Source organism: Microcebus murinus, chromosome X (genome assembly GCF_040939455.1).
Source record: "Microcebus murinus isolate Inina chromosome X, M.murinus_Inina_mat1.0, whole genome shotgun sequence".
Taxonomy (NCBI): domain Eukaryota; kingdom Metazoa; phylum Chordata; class Mammalia; order Primates; family Cheirogaleidae; genus Microcebus; species Microcebus murinus.
The window spans coordinates 56,797,942-56,815,189 of record NC_134136.1 but is presented as its reverse complement, the minus strand read 5'-3'; the positions used below and the strand labels follow the sequence as shown (position 1 = coordinate 56,815,189).

Sequence of the window (17,248 nt, the reverse complement as noted above, 5' to 3'; positions counted from 1 at the left end):
CTATCTGGGTACCTTTGACTCAAACTATACAAAAGCAATTCATGTAACCAAAACGTTTGTATCCCCATAATATTCTGAAATAAAAATGTAAAAGTAGTAAATAAGTGTTTCTAACTGTAATTGCACTCAGATACAACATTGCGTAATAGATGCTCAAGATAAAGAAGTTTTATGTAACCATCACCACAGTGAGCCTACAATTTAAAAGATATCAACATCTGCTTTCACTACAGTAAAGGATTAGTGCTTCTGAATAAGAGTATTATCCTCTGTCATACCAGACTACCAGCCATTTTCCTTACAACTTAAATTGTGCAATCATTTTTTAACTATATGTCTTGGAATCAGCTAGGGAAAAGCTAATTGCTGATGGGAAATTATAAATTATGAACAGGGAAGTTCTTCTGGCACTAGGAGCTCCATGTTATTATTTCTGCCACCATTGTCTTCCTGTATGACAAGTAATATCACATTAATATTTCACCTTTCCTATTAGCAAAATGTGTGAAGTAATGCTTACCTTCTTTTTACTGTCACCATGGAGTTTAATTAGAACATGTAAATTATATCAGAGATCTTTCTACCAGAAAATGCATCTCCTCAGCTAGACATAAAAGAACTTTGACAATATATTAATATTGTACCATTTTTATCCCTATCAGTGGTCTTTTGCAAGCCTCTGACAAGCAAGACTGTGGAATCATTTTTATTGTTGTTTTTCCCCTCTTACCTTGATTTTGTAACCATTTCACATGAGGACAGTTCTGCTATTCAAATGCAATTTAAAAAGGGTGAACTTCAAAGATCTCAGTGAGAATTAGGTTTCTACCTCCCCAAAAATTAATTTCACTCATTTTGATTATTTTTTTTTAAAAAATAGCCTTGTAAACTATGATAAAATTTCTTCCATTTTATCCCAAAAGATATATAGTATAAAATGGTAGATAAGAATATGGACTCTGAGGTTAACCTGATCTGGTTTTAAATCCCATCTCTGCCACTTACTGTCTGAATGGCCTTAGGGAAGCCACTTAACTTCTTTAAGCCTCAGGGATAATAGAATCCTAGGTTTATTGGGAGCCTTAGATGAAATCATGCATATAAAACCCTTAGCACAATGCTTAGTACATATGAGGCACTCAATGAATAGTACTGTTGAAATTATTAATAATGATCAATCCAGCTCCCTGCCTACTGATAGGGAAACTAACATATGTAACACTTGTATTCTTTACTACTTTCCTCACAGAAATTGAACTTGGCTTAGCAAATGGCTATTTGTGAGAATGCTTTACAACAAGTGTCCTCAAACTATGGCGGCCCACAGGCCACATGCGGGTGTTTTTGCCCGTTTGTTTTTTTACTTCAAAATAAGATATGTGCAGTGTGCATAGGAATTTGTTCATAGTTTTTTTAAAACTATAGTCTGGCCCTCCAACGGTCTGAGGGACAGTGAACTGGCCCCCTGTTTAAAAATTTTGAGGACCCCTGCTTTACAACATCAAGTTCACTTCTATGCAGCAATTAAGACATTGTCCACATGGTATTAACTGCACCCTGCCCTTACTCCAGGCCAGAATAGAGAAGAAGTTAAGTGACTGGATCAATTAGTTTCTCAGGCCCTTTCTAAAATATGAACAAGTTCAAAGGAAGTTCATAAGAGCCAGATAAAATAACTTAAAGTGAGAAATATCTTGATTTTCCCAATCACTGCATGGAAAAATGATCGTGTGTGCTAGGGAAAAGTGAAACAGGCTCACCTGATATCTAACCTCAGCCAGGGATTTTAAGTGAAGTGCGGATTCTTAGTTGGTGACTTGACTGTCTTTTGTCTTTCTTGTAGCATCTACTCAAAGTCCAAGAGGAATACAAAAGGAAAGAAGCTGAACTTGAAAAAGTAAAAGATGATAAGTTGCAGGTGGAAAAAATGTTGGAAAATCTTAAAGAAAAGGTACATGTGCCCTAAGTGAACCTTTTCCCTTGACTATTTAACCACTGTCAGTGACAATGAAAATGCTCTGGAAGTTACCATAATAGGAATCAATGTGGAATGTTTAGCTGATTAGGGATTAAAAGCCCTTCTCCATGGTAACTTGTATTAAGGGATCTGCTTTTAGGTATGAGTCCTTAGCATTTCTAAGGATTCTAGAGAGTATACCTTTTGATGAATAAGAGGTCAGTCCATCCCTAAAATTCCTCAGTCTTCCCCCTTGGAGAAGACCAAAATGTACACCTCTTCCCTGCTTCTCGTTATCAAGAAAATAGCAATACTGAAAATTTATGTGACCCAAGGTAACTTTAAACATTTTGTTAAAGGAACACAAGTGCACCATAGAATGTTGACATTTTATTGCAGACACTCCATCTAGTGTAATAATGAGCAGCTGCAAGTGAGAATAGTAGCCAATACCAAAAGGAGGGAACCCTTGGATAGAAACAAGGAGACACAGTATTCTAAAGCTAGAGACTAGCAACTGGGAAGTCAATATAGAACTTTATCAAGTGAAAGCCCTCAGTAATAAGAACTACCAGTGAGGATCTCTGAGAGCATCTGCTAACATCTGGATAGATTAGTTTATCACAACCATGAATCAGGTGCCTGGTCTGTTCAAAGTGTATAAAGTCTACTAATGGCTGACTCTCTGTCATACCTCTTCAATCTCCTTGATGCATGGACATTCAGCCGAAGTTATCCTCTGAAAAGAAAGGCCCATTGACCAGAACTGCCTGCTTTTAATGTCTCTGAAGGAAGAGAATATTATAAGCTTGGACCAAGAGTCAGAAATCAACAATGATACTCTTCCTCAAAAGCTCATGCTCTTTATCTTCTGTGTTCAGCTCAAGAAGATGCAATGCACACAGGTCCTGGGTATGTTTACCAGCACAATGCCTTCCCCCAGAGTGCCATTAAGAACTGGCAACCTTGGTGTAGTTGAAACATATGATTGAAAGTGTTTTCTTCTAGAGGCCATTTGCAATATGCTTTTAATTCTTCCACTTCATAAAACCAACTCACTTCCCAGTTTTTGTGGATACTATTAAAGAAACAAGCACAATCCCAGAGAAATTCATTTATCAAACATTTAATTGAAATGTGCCAAAGCTGCTCTCCTAATCAGGACTTCCCTCATGCTATCAGAGCTTCTAAATGTCCCAGAGCTGCCACATAACTCTGTTTTGCTTTGCACATAAAGCTGAGTATGTAGCCAGAAGACTATGTAGACCTGGGGTTATGCTCATGACATTATGCTTAAGATCACTCTTCAGGATTGACATCACAAATTGACTTAAGGACATTTTTCATGTAAACAGCTTTCTGCTTTGTAACATATTTCATTTAAAGAAGCAAGAGGCCAAATGGCATAGGAGAAGCATGTCATCCTGTGCCTAATGATAAGTGTTTCTTATTTGAAAACTGAATAGACCATGAAATGGCAGCTAAAGAAAACAGGGAATGAGATCCAACTGATAATCCATAAAAAGTCAGTCAAAATATGTTTTCCCTGTTATTTAAGCAAAGCTTCTTTTAGAGAAATTCATGACAGTTCATTATAAACTGATCTTCTCTGGGAAGCTGACTTGTGACCAAATATTTCAACCTGACACAATTAGGTTAGGAAGCAAAGTACCATTACATTAGACTGCAAAAATAATTTCAGGTTGAAAGGAAAGCAATACGTTTTGGTGAAGAGGGATCCTTTTTTGTTTGTTTTTGTTTGGGTTTCTTGACAGTAAGCTACACTGTGAGTTATTGTCAATGTTTTGCAATATAACAATGTGACTTATGTCTGTCTTACTGCTGAAAGAACTAGCTCTTTGAATCAGCTAGTAAAATTCAGGGTGATAAGCATCCCTTCAATATACCATCTAATTTTATAAATGCCAGCTATAATAAAACTGAAGTCAGGTTTCAGTAAGGCTGCAGTTCTATTCAGGATGGCTAAAACTTCTCAGAATATCTTCACATCTTAAATCAACCCCAATCTGTTAAACTTTCACACTTGAGAAATGGCTTACTGGATCATTTAATGTTTTAAAGGGGTTAGAAGCAGATGTGAAGCCCGTGGCTTAGAAGTGAGCCAGTAGTATAAATCAAACGTGGCATAATGGTTACTGCCTGGATTGGATTCTAAGGGCCAAAGATTGAGTAGATGATCAAGAAAGGGTTCCCTTCTGACTATAGTCAGGAAGCCTGTAAATTCTCAAAACAACATGTCTTGCAGTCTAGACCATTCATTTCATTCAGAGACAGCATCCTGGAAGCTTTGAAAACATCTTTAAAGAAAACAGAAGGAATCCTGTCCCTGCCAAGGGCTTGTGGAAGGGAAGAAGTAACAAAGCATGAGTCAGCCATGATATCTGCCCCACAAGGAGCATTTCACCAGCATTTGCTTTTACCCCAATAAGAGACCAAAGCAGTGATTTCTTTTATTCCTTCTTTTTTTTATATAATTTTATTTATTTTTTTTCTCAAATTCTGTGGGTACAAAATATTGTTAGGGTTACATGTCTTGCCCCTGCCCCCCTCCCCACCCCACCCCACTCTGCCAGAGCTTCAAGCGTGGGTATTCCTTCTTCTGAAGCTTCTTCCTTCACATTTATAATACAGAAAAGATATTCTCAGTACCTAAAGAAAGAAAGATCCATGAAAGTTCTGGGGGTATTTTTCAGTTTAATTCCTGCTCATGTATTTAACCTGAGATTTTCTTACAAAACATACCTGCTACACTCAGAAAGAGAAAACCTTTCAACAACAAAGAAGGCCATTGGCTAATGATATTTTTGGTCATGGTCATTTCTTGCTATTAAATCACAAATATTCTAACTAATAATGATCTTACAGAAAGAAGAGAGAAAGTTGCTAATCAATAGATAAAGGCTCTTGTTTTTAGTTTAAAAGCCAACAGTTGATTATCCGTAAGTGGATTGGCTACACTGTAGATTGTCCATTCAGAAATGGAACTTACAGAGTAGGTACCTAAAGTTAAAAAAGAATGGTCTTTTAACAGTGGATGACTTGGGATGAAATCCTAACTCCACCACTTCCTGGCAATGTGATCTTAGCCAACTTTTCTAATTTATCTGAGCCTCACTTTCCTCATCTGTAGAATGGAGATAATGCATATCTAATAATGCCTAGCATCTAGTTAGTAGACAATAAATGTTTGGTCTGGTTTCCTGGATTACTTGTACAGAGTCAGGAATGATAAAGGCAGAAAATAAAACTGGTGAAGATAAATGTTTAAATCATTCTGTGTTTTGAAGCCATGTAAAGAAGCTTTGGAATACCTGCAATGCTTTTGTAATTTATGCTGTTTTCCCTCCCATTCAATAATCCAAATTGCTTTTATGGTCCTGTGTTAAAAAGTTACCTGTTGTGTAATTAATTGAAATCAACTCTATTGACAAATAAGGTGAACTGACCCAGGAGGCATGTTATTTCCACAGGAAAACTCTCCTGCCAGACTGTGTGCATCAAGCCAGGATACTGAGTATCCTCTTGAGAAGACCATGAACAGCAGTCCTATCAAATCTGAACGTGAAGCACTGCTAGTGGGTAAGAAGCTAACAAACATATGCAATGCATAGGGTATAGCAAAGGATGGGAAGGGTTTACCTAAGATTAATAAGCATACACCAAGAATTTATGAAGCATGATAGTGCAAGAACTCAGAGTTCTGAAGATGAGGGTATAAGAACAAGTACAAATGTCCCTAAAAATTGTAACAGCAGCTCCCTGCCCTTTTCAAGCTCCTTGTAGCCACTGCTGCATGAAGTGTATCAGTACCAGCACAATGCCAAGAGGGGTCAGTGGAGAAACATATTGGAGATTTAAAAAAGTCTCTATGCAAGGATAGCTAAGCCCTCTCATATCCACTCAGGGAGCTAGTGCAGAATCTGTTTGGCAAAGAGCTTTTCCAGATGAGCCTCTGTAACAAGTGTATGCCTCTCGAGTTTTTCCAGGTTACTGACTAAGCTATTTTTACTTGCAACATTTCAGTCACCAAATGAGAGTTTTTGTTTTGTTTTTTTTAACTTCCTACCACCAAATACATGATGCCTTTTCTACTACCACATCTCCAACTTTTCGACACTAACTGGGCATCCTACGATGTAATTAATTCAATTCTGACGCTCACTACCTGAACTTACCATTAAACTCCACAGGTTTAAGAGCTCATTCCCACAAGACTGCCTTCACTTTAGTCACCAGGCTCAAATATCAGGTCCCCAAGTTACCCACACTTCTGTCCACTTTGGCTATAAAGTCAAGAGTTCCCATAACCACCCACCTCAGATTCAATAATTTGCTAGAACAACTCACAGAATTCCAGAAAGTGCTTTACTGACTATTACCAGTTTACTATAAAGGATACAATGGAAGAGATGGAAAGGGCAAGGTATTGGGATGGGGTATGCAGAGCTTCTATATCCTTTCTGGGTGTGCCACTCTCCCAACTTCTCAATATGCTCACCAACTGGGGGGCGGGTGTCTCTGGACCCTATCATTTAGGGGTTTCTATGGAGGCTTCATTACAAAGGCATGATTGATTGAATCATTGGAATTGGTGATTAGCTCACTTTCCAGCCCCTCTCCGCTCCCTGATGTTGAGGGGGAGGCTGAAAGTTTCAACCCTCTAATCATGCCTAGGTCTTTCTGGTGGCAAGCTCTGTTCTAAAGCTAAGGAGCAGCCCCCAGCCATCAGTTATCTCCATTAGCATACAAAAAACCACTCTTATCATTCCAGAAATTCCAAGGGCTTTAGGAACCAGAGACAAAGACCAAATATTTAGGTTTTTATTATATCACATTGGCAGATGACTCGGGAGACAGTGGTATGTTGGACACAAGTGGGCTCTGATGAGATCAATGCAGAATTGCTCTCTCTATATATAAAAATTCATGTTGAGAGGCAAGATAGCACAGATGGTTAAATAATCAGAAAGACCTGGCTTCCCATCTTTACCCCACCATTTGTTTTCTGAGCTTCAGTTCCTCCATCTACAAAATGGACATAATGATATTGTCTACCTCAAAGGGCAACTGTGAGTATTAAATAAAATAACTCATCTAAATCACTTAGCACAGTGCCCGGGCCATAGTAAGCCCTCATAAATGGAAACTACTTTACCCTTAGAGCACTATTCGCAAATGCTTGTTGACTTCATATTCCATTTGGACAACAGTGGCAGATTGAGATTCTAAAATATTTAAGAGGGTCTAATCATTTAAGAGGGGGTGGTCTCAGGCCACAGCAGATAATCCCAGCTGCCTTCTAGGAAGCCCAGCCAACAGTGGCCCCACCCTAGTCTGAACAGTCCTCCACACTGACTGGTTTCTGCATGTTTTTAAGATATATCTGCTTCCTTCGGTAATAGATATTATACTCAGATCTAACACTTTGATATGTTAAATAAAGATGCACAGGGGGATCTGCCATTGAGTCTTCAAGAAACTGACAACTTATTAACGTCTTCCAACTCAAAATTCTTAACAAATTGGCATGGCAACAGGGAGACCTGTCAGAGAAATGCTGAGGGTAGAAGGAAGCCTCTGTAAATGGATAGTCTTCAGAAAAAAGATTCTTAAAATAAGTGTTTATTCTCTTGTTTTTAAAAAAGGTAGTCTTGGGTTGGCAGAGAGGAAGGAAAATCTGTTTTTTAAATCAGTTCTATGGGTTTGAACCCACAAAAACTGCTTAGTGTTTTTAAAACTATGGACTTATTTCTTGGCATTATATAGCTTTTTTTGGCCAGAACATCTAGAATTTCTTGAATGTGGACTGTCTTCTTCAGAATTTCAGTTTCTCAGATAGAATCAGTATTTGAAAATTCGATAACCTAGTCATTTAAGAATAAAGTAGTGTTATAAGTAATAGCATCCCTTCTGAACAGATTTTGCCCCTGCCCAACTTACCGCCTTGCCATCTAATATTTGGAAGATTTTCACAAAGAAGTGATTGACCTTCAAGCTACAATTTAAAATTGTGCTAGTCTTTGTCAGTCTCTTAAAGGGACAGAGGAGTTGTAGTTTATAAACCAAATCAAATTTCGTGTTTATTTCCTGGCAGTTTTCAGCAAACTCAATTCTGGGTCCATTTGATGTACTCAAGATCTTATGAAAGGAGGTGAACTCAAAACAAATTGAAGAAAAAAACTAGTACACTTTTGAGCCATTTATTTTCCACCTGTTGCCAGAGAAAGAAGTATTAGAACAATTCATCAAGGCAGTATGTGAAGCTGCCAATCACCCCACAGTCAGGCTGAGTAGAAATCACATGCATTCCTGAAAGATGTAAACTGCTATAATAATGCTGTTACACAAAGATATTCGGGGCTCTACAAAATGCTAGTGACCACTTGAGTCAGCTATGAATTAAATGTTTGGCTTTTCTTTACAGAGCTACTCACAAAATAAAACCCAAATACAATCAACAGATTGTCTTATGAGAGGCACTGGGTTAATCAGGCAAAGTACAACAGCAAGGCATTATTAACACCTAAGAGGCTGAAATCTAATTTAAAGGCCATGTGAAGGAGCTGCAAAAAACCAGCATAGCCTAAATTCATTGTAAAATTCTAGAATTCAAATGATGTTCAGTCATCACAAATAATGGAAGTGACTGTTCAAATGCCAGCCTTTCTACATGTGAAAGGGGTACAGTGGGGGTACAGTGAGAGGCAGTCCGAGGTCAAGAGTGACTGTCTGGATTCAAATACCAGCTCTGCCACTTACTAGCTGTGTGATCTTGGACAATTTACTTAAACTTTCTGTGCCTCAGTGTCCTCATCTCAGTGAAATGGGGATGGCAATACTGACCTCATGGGGTTGTTAGAAAGATTAAATGAGTAAAATCTGTGTAAACTTAGAATAGTGTCCAGTATGTTTATGTTGTACATATGAGTTACCTCTTACTATTCACTATTATGTGGAATCTCAAGGACTATAAAGCTCAAGTGTAACCTCCATGATATTGTCTCTATAGGGATTATCTCTACATTCCTTCATGTTCACCCATTTGGAGCAAGCATTGAATACATCTGTTCCTACCTGCACCGTCTTGATAATAAGGTATGTGAGGAGGGATGCAGTGTTCTTTGTGAACAAGTGACTTGACTTAAGCATAAATAGACCATTAATTATTGCTCTAAGGAAGCTTCCCTCACCTGCTCCCATTATGATTCAATGTAGAGATTCCCCTTTGCAAATAGGGTGACCATCTGTCCCAGTTTGCCCCGGACTGAAGGGTCTCCTGTGACTTGAGACTTTCGATGCTAAAACCAGGGAAGTCTCAGGCAAACTTGAACAAGTTGGCCACCCTACTTCCAAAATACATCTTAGAAGAATTTTCCTCCTTTCTCTTAATTTACATATAAGCTGCAACTTAACCAGTATCAGCTTTCTCACCCATCAAACTTTTGTCCTGAATTTTTCTTTTTTAAAATTTATTTATGTATGAATTTTTTTTATTTCAGCATATTATGGGGGTACAAATGCTTAGGTTACATATATTGCCTTTGCCCCACCCGAGTCACAGCTTCAAGGGTGTCCATCCCCCAGATGGTGCGTGTCACACCCATTGGGTGTGAATATACCCACCCCCTCCTCCCCCCTCCCATCTGCTGTGCCCTGGATTTTTATCCATTAGCAAATGTTAATTTTCAGAATTGGAGGTCTTACCCCATCCACCTCTCCCACCATAACTACTGCCATTATCTATTACAAAACAATCAAGGCAGGGCCAACAGAGAGAGAGAGAGAGAGAGAGAGAGAGAGAGAGAGAGAGAGAGAGAGAGAGAGAGAGAGAGATGGAGCAATAAGCTGAGGGCCTCTGTAGCACAGACTAAATATTTGCTCACAGCTGATCTGATCTCGTGGGCTATTCCTTCCCTGAATGCTCTCCTTTGGGGGAACTCCCAGAGCATCTGGAGCAGGGGTAAGTGCTAATTCTCTAGGAAGTCAAGGATGCCTCTTAGAGGTGGGGGACTCTTGACTCATCAAAATGAATCGACTCATGACACATTTTTTCAGAAGCAACATTCAGTTAAACCTCCTCATGGATTATATTCCTTATTTCACAGGATCTGGGCCTTTTGAGACGTGCCATTGAATACAGATTCCTGACATGTGGATGTCCAAACTTTTAAGCCATTTAAGCATATATCCTCATAACAAAGGCACTGGCACACTTGGGAATCTTATTGCTTTAACTATATTCCAGCTACATACATCCTCCTCAATGGCATTTGCTTTAGATCTAACTAGCACTCCCCCTCATTTCCCTCTGGGAACTGCTGCTATTCTACAATTAAATAGCCCATTTGGCAGTGGAGGGGATAATGGAATGTGAGTACCAGGACCATGCAGTGGTATGAAAATGAACTATATGAACTATATATCAGTAAAAACTATCTGCTTCTTTTTAATTTACAAAAATGAGACATGCACATTATCTTTAAAGTGTAAGCATTATAGAAATATGGTAAAGGGAAAGTAAAATTACCCATAATCCCACTCCTCAAGGAGAACTACTGTTAGTTTGGCATATATTTCAGACCCTGTTCTATACATATGCTGTACCTATAATATATTTATATATTTATAAACATTTTCTATGTTCTTTGAAATGGGGATTCTACTCTATATGATACCCTGCAATGTGCTTCTTTCATGTAACTGGATAGAGTCTACTACCAGCACTGGGAAAAAAGCATGACTTCACTCTAGGCCCAGTTCCTCCTTACCCGCTTCCTGCCACAGTAGTATCAGGGCCTCCCGAGAAGAGCCGTAGTGATACCAACAGAATTTGGGCTCCATCCCTGCAGCTTCAGGCACATTCAGTGTGGCAGCAACTCTGGGCTTCTTTAAGGATCCCTTGGTGTCCTTCAACAAAGCCCTGGTGCCCAGGTTCACAGTTAGGAAGGTACTTTATTAACATTATTAATGTAGAGATGACCACCTAAAAACAAGCCCTAAAGGAGCCCACAGATTTGTTTTTGTGTTTAACTGTGTGTGTGTGTGTGTGTGTGTGTGTGTGTGTGTGTGTGTGTGTGTGAGAGAGAGAGAGAGAGAGAGAGAGAGAGAAATGGGGAGAGACAATGCACAGAAGTAAGAACACAGAGCACTCCTCATTTCTCTTTACTTTTCCTTTGTGAACTAATGAGCACGTGAAGAATTCTGCTCTGGTGGCAGCCATTTCTGCCTCCCTCCCCTCCCAAAAGACTTGGCAGATTCAGTGGGTCTGCACATAGCATCACCAGCACTGAGCAGCCATCATTCAGCTGGCTACAAACCCAAGCCTCTCCATGAAACTGACCCCAGCTCTTTCCAATAGCAAGCTCAGTGGAGCCTGTCTGGTGGTCACAACAGAGGAACACTGTCATCTGAAAACCACTTTACCAACACACACAAATGCACAAGGACAGGGAGGAGGTTACCCCACCCCCCGAAACACACACACTTATACATCAGCATTTTAAAGTAGGCAACACAAGTAGAACTGGGTTTGAATGGAGATGCTCTCTCTGTCCTGCAGATCTGCACCAGTGATGTAGAATGTCTCATGAGTAGACTCCAGCACACCTTCAAGCAGGAGATGACTGGAGTTGGAGCCAGCCTGGAGAAGAGATGGAAATTCTGTGGCTTTGAGGGCTTGAAATTGACCTAAATCTCTTTGTCTAACAACTTGGGATCCTGAAAATAAATGTGTGTTGGACAAGCTTAGAAAGTGATTTGTATTTTAAATGATTCTCGAGTGGAAATTGATTTAAATTTGTCAATTCGTTCCTTGAATATGTTTTGAGTTAAAATAAGGATCCTAGAACAGCACCTCGAGCTACAGGCCCTAAAAAGAAATTGCCTCAAACCTCAAGTGCTGTAACTTCTTTCCCTTTGTGTCAATTGGTTGTCTTTAAGTATTGAAAAAGTCCTGAGACTAAAGAGTATTTGCAGTGTTTTTGGTGTCTGTACTACTGTTGTAACCCTTGGTATTTTTTTAAACACTGTTAACTGAAATGTTTCGATGATTTGTATGTGACTTGTGTTTTCAAACTTCTCTTTACATTAATGTTGCTACTGGTGAAAGGAATGAGAGCAGCAGTGCTTGGTATCCTGTGTAACTGCCATTGTCTTTCCAATCCCCAGTAGACCTGTAAATGATTAACACATCAGTGTCTTCTAGAAGGTGCTTGACCACGTTCACCTTTTAAATGACAAAGCATGGATTGTGGCTTTTTGCAAAATTACTATAAACCAAACGTTGACAAATGTTCCAAAGTTATTTTGTCTAATATATCATATGAAAGGTCTATTTCAAAATTTTAAAGAATAGATCTAGATGTATTCGCAGAAAGCAAGTAACCAGTATGACTGGCATGTGTTTGTGCTATTCAGAATCACTTGTAAATAGTCTGCTTTAAAAGGAAGGCATGTTTAGTTTTCTATGAATTACAACACACTCATGCGTGGGCGTGCACACACATTAGCAGAGGGATTGATTTTAATATTCTTTCCCCTCTGGCCTTCTTACAGTCTGTTGGCCCCTTTTCTTCTGCTGTCAGTGTGTTGAGTTACAAACCGTGTACTGCTGTAAATGCTATGTTTACTTCATGCTGAATGTTTGCAAAGAGTTGATATAAGTATTAATAGTAATGAATTAATGAATAAATAATGGGCCAGAGTGTGTGAGGCTTCCTGCAAATAGGTCAGCTCCACCTGGAGTGCTGATTGCTGGGGACACTTCCAGTTCTGTGGTGCCCATCAACAGATTCCAGTGGCATGGTATGAGTGGACCATTCAGCTAGTTCTGCTTTACTTCCTGGAAAGGAAAAAGAAAAGGAAAGGGTGGGGGTTTGGGGCTAACATCCTGAGGCAAAGATGGTCTTTTTCTTGTGGTGGTGGTGGTGGTAGCAGTGGTGCTTATGTCACAATTATGCCTTTTCTTGGGTCTCAATTGAGGATGAGAGAATGTATTGAGTAAGCAAAGCCAATGGAGAATATTTCACGAAAATACTTTGTAAATGAGTTGTCAGTAGTGTTCAAAGTTGTATTTTTAAAAGATAAATATTCCTTTTTTATACCTCAGTCTGTGTTCTGTTTTTAATAACTTGCTCTCTAAGTGATCCTTTAGTAGATCATTGCAATTTCTTCCTCTGGGTTATCAGGATGTTGGAAAAAGATGCTAAACCTGCTTTGACAGCTAGAAATAGGGTTCCATAGCAGCGCATTCATGCTGAAAATTTGCTTCCCTCTCAAGCACCCTGCTGTGGCACCAGCAGGAAGCTAGGGCTATTTTCGCACTAGCTTCCTCACTGAAGCATCTCTGTCATCAATGCCAAGGAAAGCTTTGATTCATCAGTCTCAGGGGCTCCTGGAATACTGTATTTTAATAATGTTCATGAAATCAATGGAAACTTTCCACTTATTAGTTATTAATATTTCTTATTTAAATAGGCTAAAATTAAATCAAATTTTAAAGCAACAGCTGCCACATCTAAACACCTTGCTGTCCTTCACTTTATCTATTTGTATTCTAAATTGTCTCTATTACTTTTCTTTCTTTTTCTTTTTTTTTTTTTTTTTTTTTTTTTTGAGACAGAGTCTTGCTCTGTTTGTTGCCCAGGCTAGAGTGCTGTGGCATCAGCCTAGCTCACAGCAACCTCAAACTTCTGGGCTCAAGCAATCCTGCTGCCTCAGCCTCCCATGTAGCTGGGACTACAGGCGTGCACCACCACACCTGGATAATTTTTTCTATATATTTTTAGTTGTCCAACTAATTTCTTTCCATTTTTGGCAGAGACGGGGTCTGGGTCTTGCTCAGGCTGGTCTCGAACTCCTGACCTCAAGTAGTCATCCTGCATCGGCCTCCCAGAGAGCTAGGATTATAGGCGTGTCTCTATTACTTTGGCAAGTTTAGAATAGGCATACTCCTCCCAGCCTGCATCATGTGTTGTGATGGTTAATTTTATATGTAAACTTAACAAGGCTGTAGTGCCCAGTTGTTTAGTCTAACACCAGTCCAGATGTTGCTGTGAAGATATTTTTTTGATGTGATTAACATTCAGACCAGTAGATTTTGAGTAAAGGAGATTACCCGTCATAATGTGGGTGGGCCTCTTCTGGTAAGCTGAAGGCCTTAAGAGAAATGATCCAGGTCCTCTGAGAAAGGAATTCTGCCTCCAGACTGCCTTTGGACTCAAAACAACATCAACTCTTGTCAGAATTTATAGCCTGCCGACCAGCCCTACAAACATCAAAATTGCCAGCCCCCACAATTACATGATTTATTTCTTAAAATAAATCTATCTCTCTCATACATATATATATGAATATGCATTATATTACACAAACTGTGGCACATACCATCTCTCACAAGTCTTTCTAATCACCATAGAAATCTATTAATGAAGCTATTTTTTCTTACAATTTCTCAGCACTATTTATGGGGTTCTGTCATTCCTACAGAATTTTGAAATATTGCTGTTTTGTTATGTTTATGAGATACAGTAGTTAGATTTTTCCAGATAACAATGAAAAGAAGCTTTCTTTTATTTTACAAATGCTTTTTCATCTCCCTCCCTAATCCTGTGACATCTCTAATTCTGATTTTTTTAAATATTACCAAATTACTTGTTAAATGTCTTCAATACAAAAGAAAAGGTTATTTTTCAGAGAAAACTAAACACATATCCGCATTCAAGTTATATAGCGTTTTTTTAACTGGATCCAAAATGTATGGTTTTCATATAATGCAGGATAAACGATATTATTTGAAAAGGAATCATAGATGTGCAAGAACTTTTGACTCACCCAGTAGAACTGTGTAAGCCCTTTGGATTGGACAGTCCATCAAATAGATTTGGCTTCATTATTCACCACAATTGCTACCATCTGCTTAGCACCTATTATGTAGTCATGCTGCCCAAAGTCACTCCCTGTCTGTGTGTCTCATGGACACGATAAGAGTTTCAATTTTCTTATAGGCAAAATTAAGGAGAAATAGTACCTACTTCACAAAGTGGTAGGAGACATTCAACAAGATGATAGTATCTGCAAGTTGCCCGACCAGTGCCTGGCCCACAGTGAGTTCCCAATAAAGAATTATGATTTATGATTATTATTCAGCCAAAGTTCATGGCCTTGCCCACATTTTTTAAATACGTTTTTGTGTTCATACCTGGAATTGTGGGCTACATCATGTTGCTGGACCTCAAGGTAGGAAATTCAGCAGTTCAAACATATTCCAAACATTTACTCAATCCCAGACACTCTGCCAGGCACTGTGAGATACAAAAGGAGCATGACTGACCCTTGCCTTTAAGGAGCTTGAAGGGCAGCTGGAACACAAGCCTGAACTGAAGCCTTTCACCCGTTAGCCAAAACCAAAGCAGCTCAGTGTGAAAACATTCAGTGCTGACCAACCTGAGTGGTGTGGATAAGGTGGTAATGACGTCTTGCTCTTGAGACCTGAACTATCACTGTCTGTACCTGCACCCCACCTCCAAGGGGAAAGTTCTATGAGTTCCATGAGATTGTGGTCCTCATTTGTCTTGTTTACTGCCACATCCCTAGAACTTGGTGCATTGTAGGTACTCAGTAAATATTTGTTACATGAGTATTTGTGTAGCATTCTAAACTACATTTGTGTGCACTAATAATAAAAATGATAAAAGTTAGCATTGTGATTCACACTTATGAGGATATATATATATATATACACATTAATTTTTTACTACAATGTAAAAAGTAGATGGGATTAGCCTCTATTTCAGCTAAGCATTGGAGATGTAAAGTAACTTGCTTACATTTCTAAAACAGAGGTGAGATTTGAATCTTGGTCTCTCCAACTGTAAGCTCAAACCTTTCTACTTCTCCAATATTTTATTTAACCTTTATATCAGCCTAAGTGATGTTATTATAAACTCTACATCATTCATTCATGTAGCATTACAGGGCACCTGATAAGTGCAAGTCTTGGTCCTAGAAATTCAAAGGTGAACACAACATGACTCCTTTCCTCAAGAGCTTACAGTCTCATGGGGGAGCCTGCTAAATGACACAGTCATGGTGCCCCAGGTCATTTTCTAACACTGGCACTTCTGTGAGTCTTTTTGTTAATCTATAGAATGGAAATCTACATATATTTTCTTCAAAGGTTCATTTAATGACATTTTGTTCAGTGTAAAAGGCCCAGTTCTATGCCTGGCAAAGTGCTCAATAAATAGCTATAATTATTATCCAACTAATAGTCATATTAACAATGATTTAATGACACCAGACCTACCTTTACAGTAATGAGAACCCTGTAGGAGAATGAGACCTGCTGACTCAGAGAAATTCAGGAGGTTTAACTGAACAATGTTCTATCAAAGGCAGGTAATGTCTGGCCTAAGCCAGACACGGGGAGGAAATTTCATTCTGCTATCTTCTGGTAATCTCAGTATCCTTCCAAATCCACCTGCTCTCATCACAGAGAGACCATATCCCATTAACAGGGAGGTAAAAAGGGCCTTATTGTCCTTCCCATATCCCAAGCTCTATAACATCCCAATCTTTCAGTTTGACTATAAGCTTTAAAGATCTCAACTTGTCTAAATTTTTATCTGAGAGGAAATCTCAAAGGCATGTTTAAACCATTAATTATTGGGGCAACAGCAGGAAGGAAACAGAATTGATTACACACAGGTATGAGCATTCAAGGCTATAGGGTCTTTTGGAGATATCAGATCTTGGGTAGGAAATGGTATGCAGGACATATTAAAGAGTGTTCTGCCCAACTGCATTCATTCCAGTTCCAAATATTAGACTACCCTAAAATTAATAGACCTCTGTGTCATCAGACCTCTGAAACCTTTAACTCATTACTATTCCTCAATAAATACCTTATATGGCACTTTAAAGTGTTTTCAAAGTAGCTCTGTGCAAAGGCATTATGTCATTTGATCTTTACAACACCCTGTGAACTAGCAGAGGCAGATGGCTCCCTCACCATTATTACAGCTAAGGAAAACAAGTTTCAAAAGGATGAAGACCCATACCCTAGGTTGCACAGCTAAGTGGATGATGGAGCTGGGATCAAAATGCAGAATTCCTGAGTCCTCTCAATCTCTACCCTACTTCAGCTCCAGCCTCTGCCAAGTATGACTGAGAGAATACAAAGGGGTATGGACCCCTTGGGAAGTCTGGTGAAACACATGAGCCCCATATCAGAATATTGTTTTTAAATGCATGAAATAAAATACAAAAGAT

At 39.0% G+C, this 17,248-nt stretch overlaps 1 protein-coding gene across 2 annotated transcripts in view; it reads left to right on the top strand.

The window, feature by feature from the left end:
• Positions 1–13,074, top strand: part of ENOX2 (ecto-NOX disulfide-thiol exchanger 2) — a 300,984-nt gene extending 287,910 nt beyond the window's left edge. For both annotated transcript variants that reach the window (XM_012764733.3, XM_012764732.3), the window contains 4 exons: positions 1,844–1,951; positions 5,449–5,557; positions 8,988–9,073; positions 11,538–13,074. In XM_012764733.3, the coding sequence (XP_012620187.1) occupies positions 1,844–1,951; positions 5,449–5,557; positions 8,988–9,073; positions 11,538–11,669 (435 nt within the window). In that variant the 3' untranslated portion in view covers positions 11,670–13,074. The remainder of the gene's footprint in view (positions 1–1,843; positions 1,952–5,448; positions 5,558–8,987; positions 9,074–11,537) is intronic.
• Positions 13,075–17,248: the final 4,174 nt, after the last annotated feature.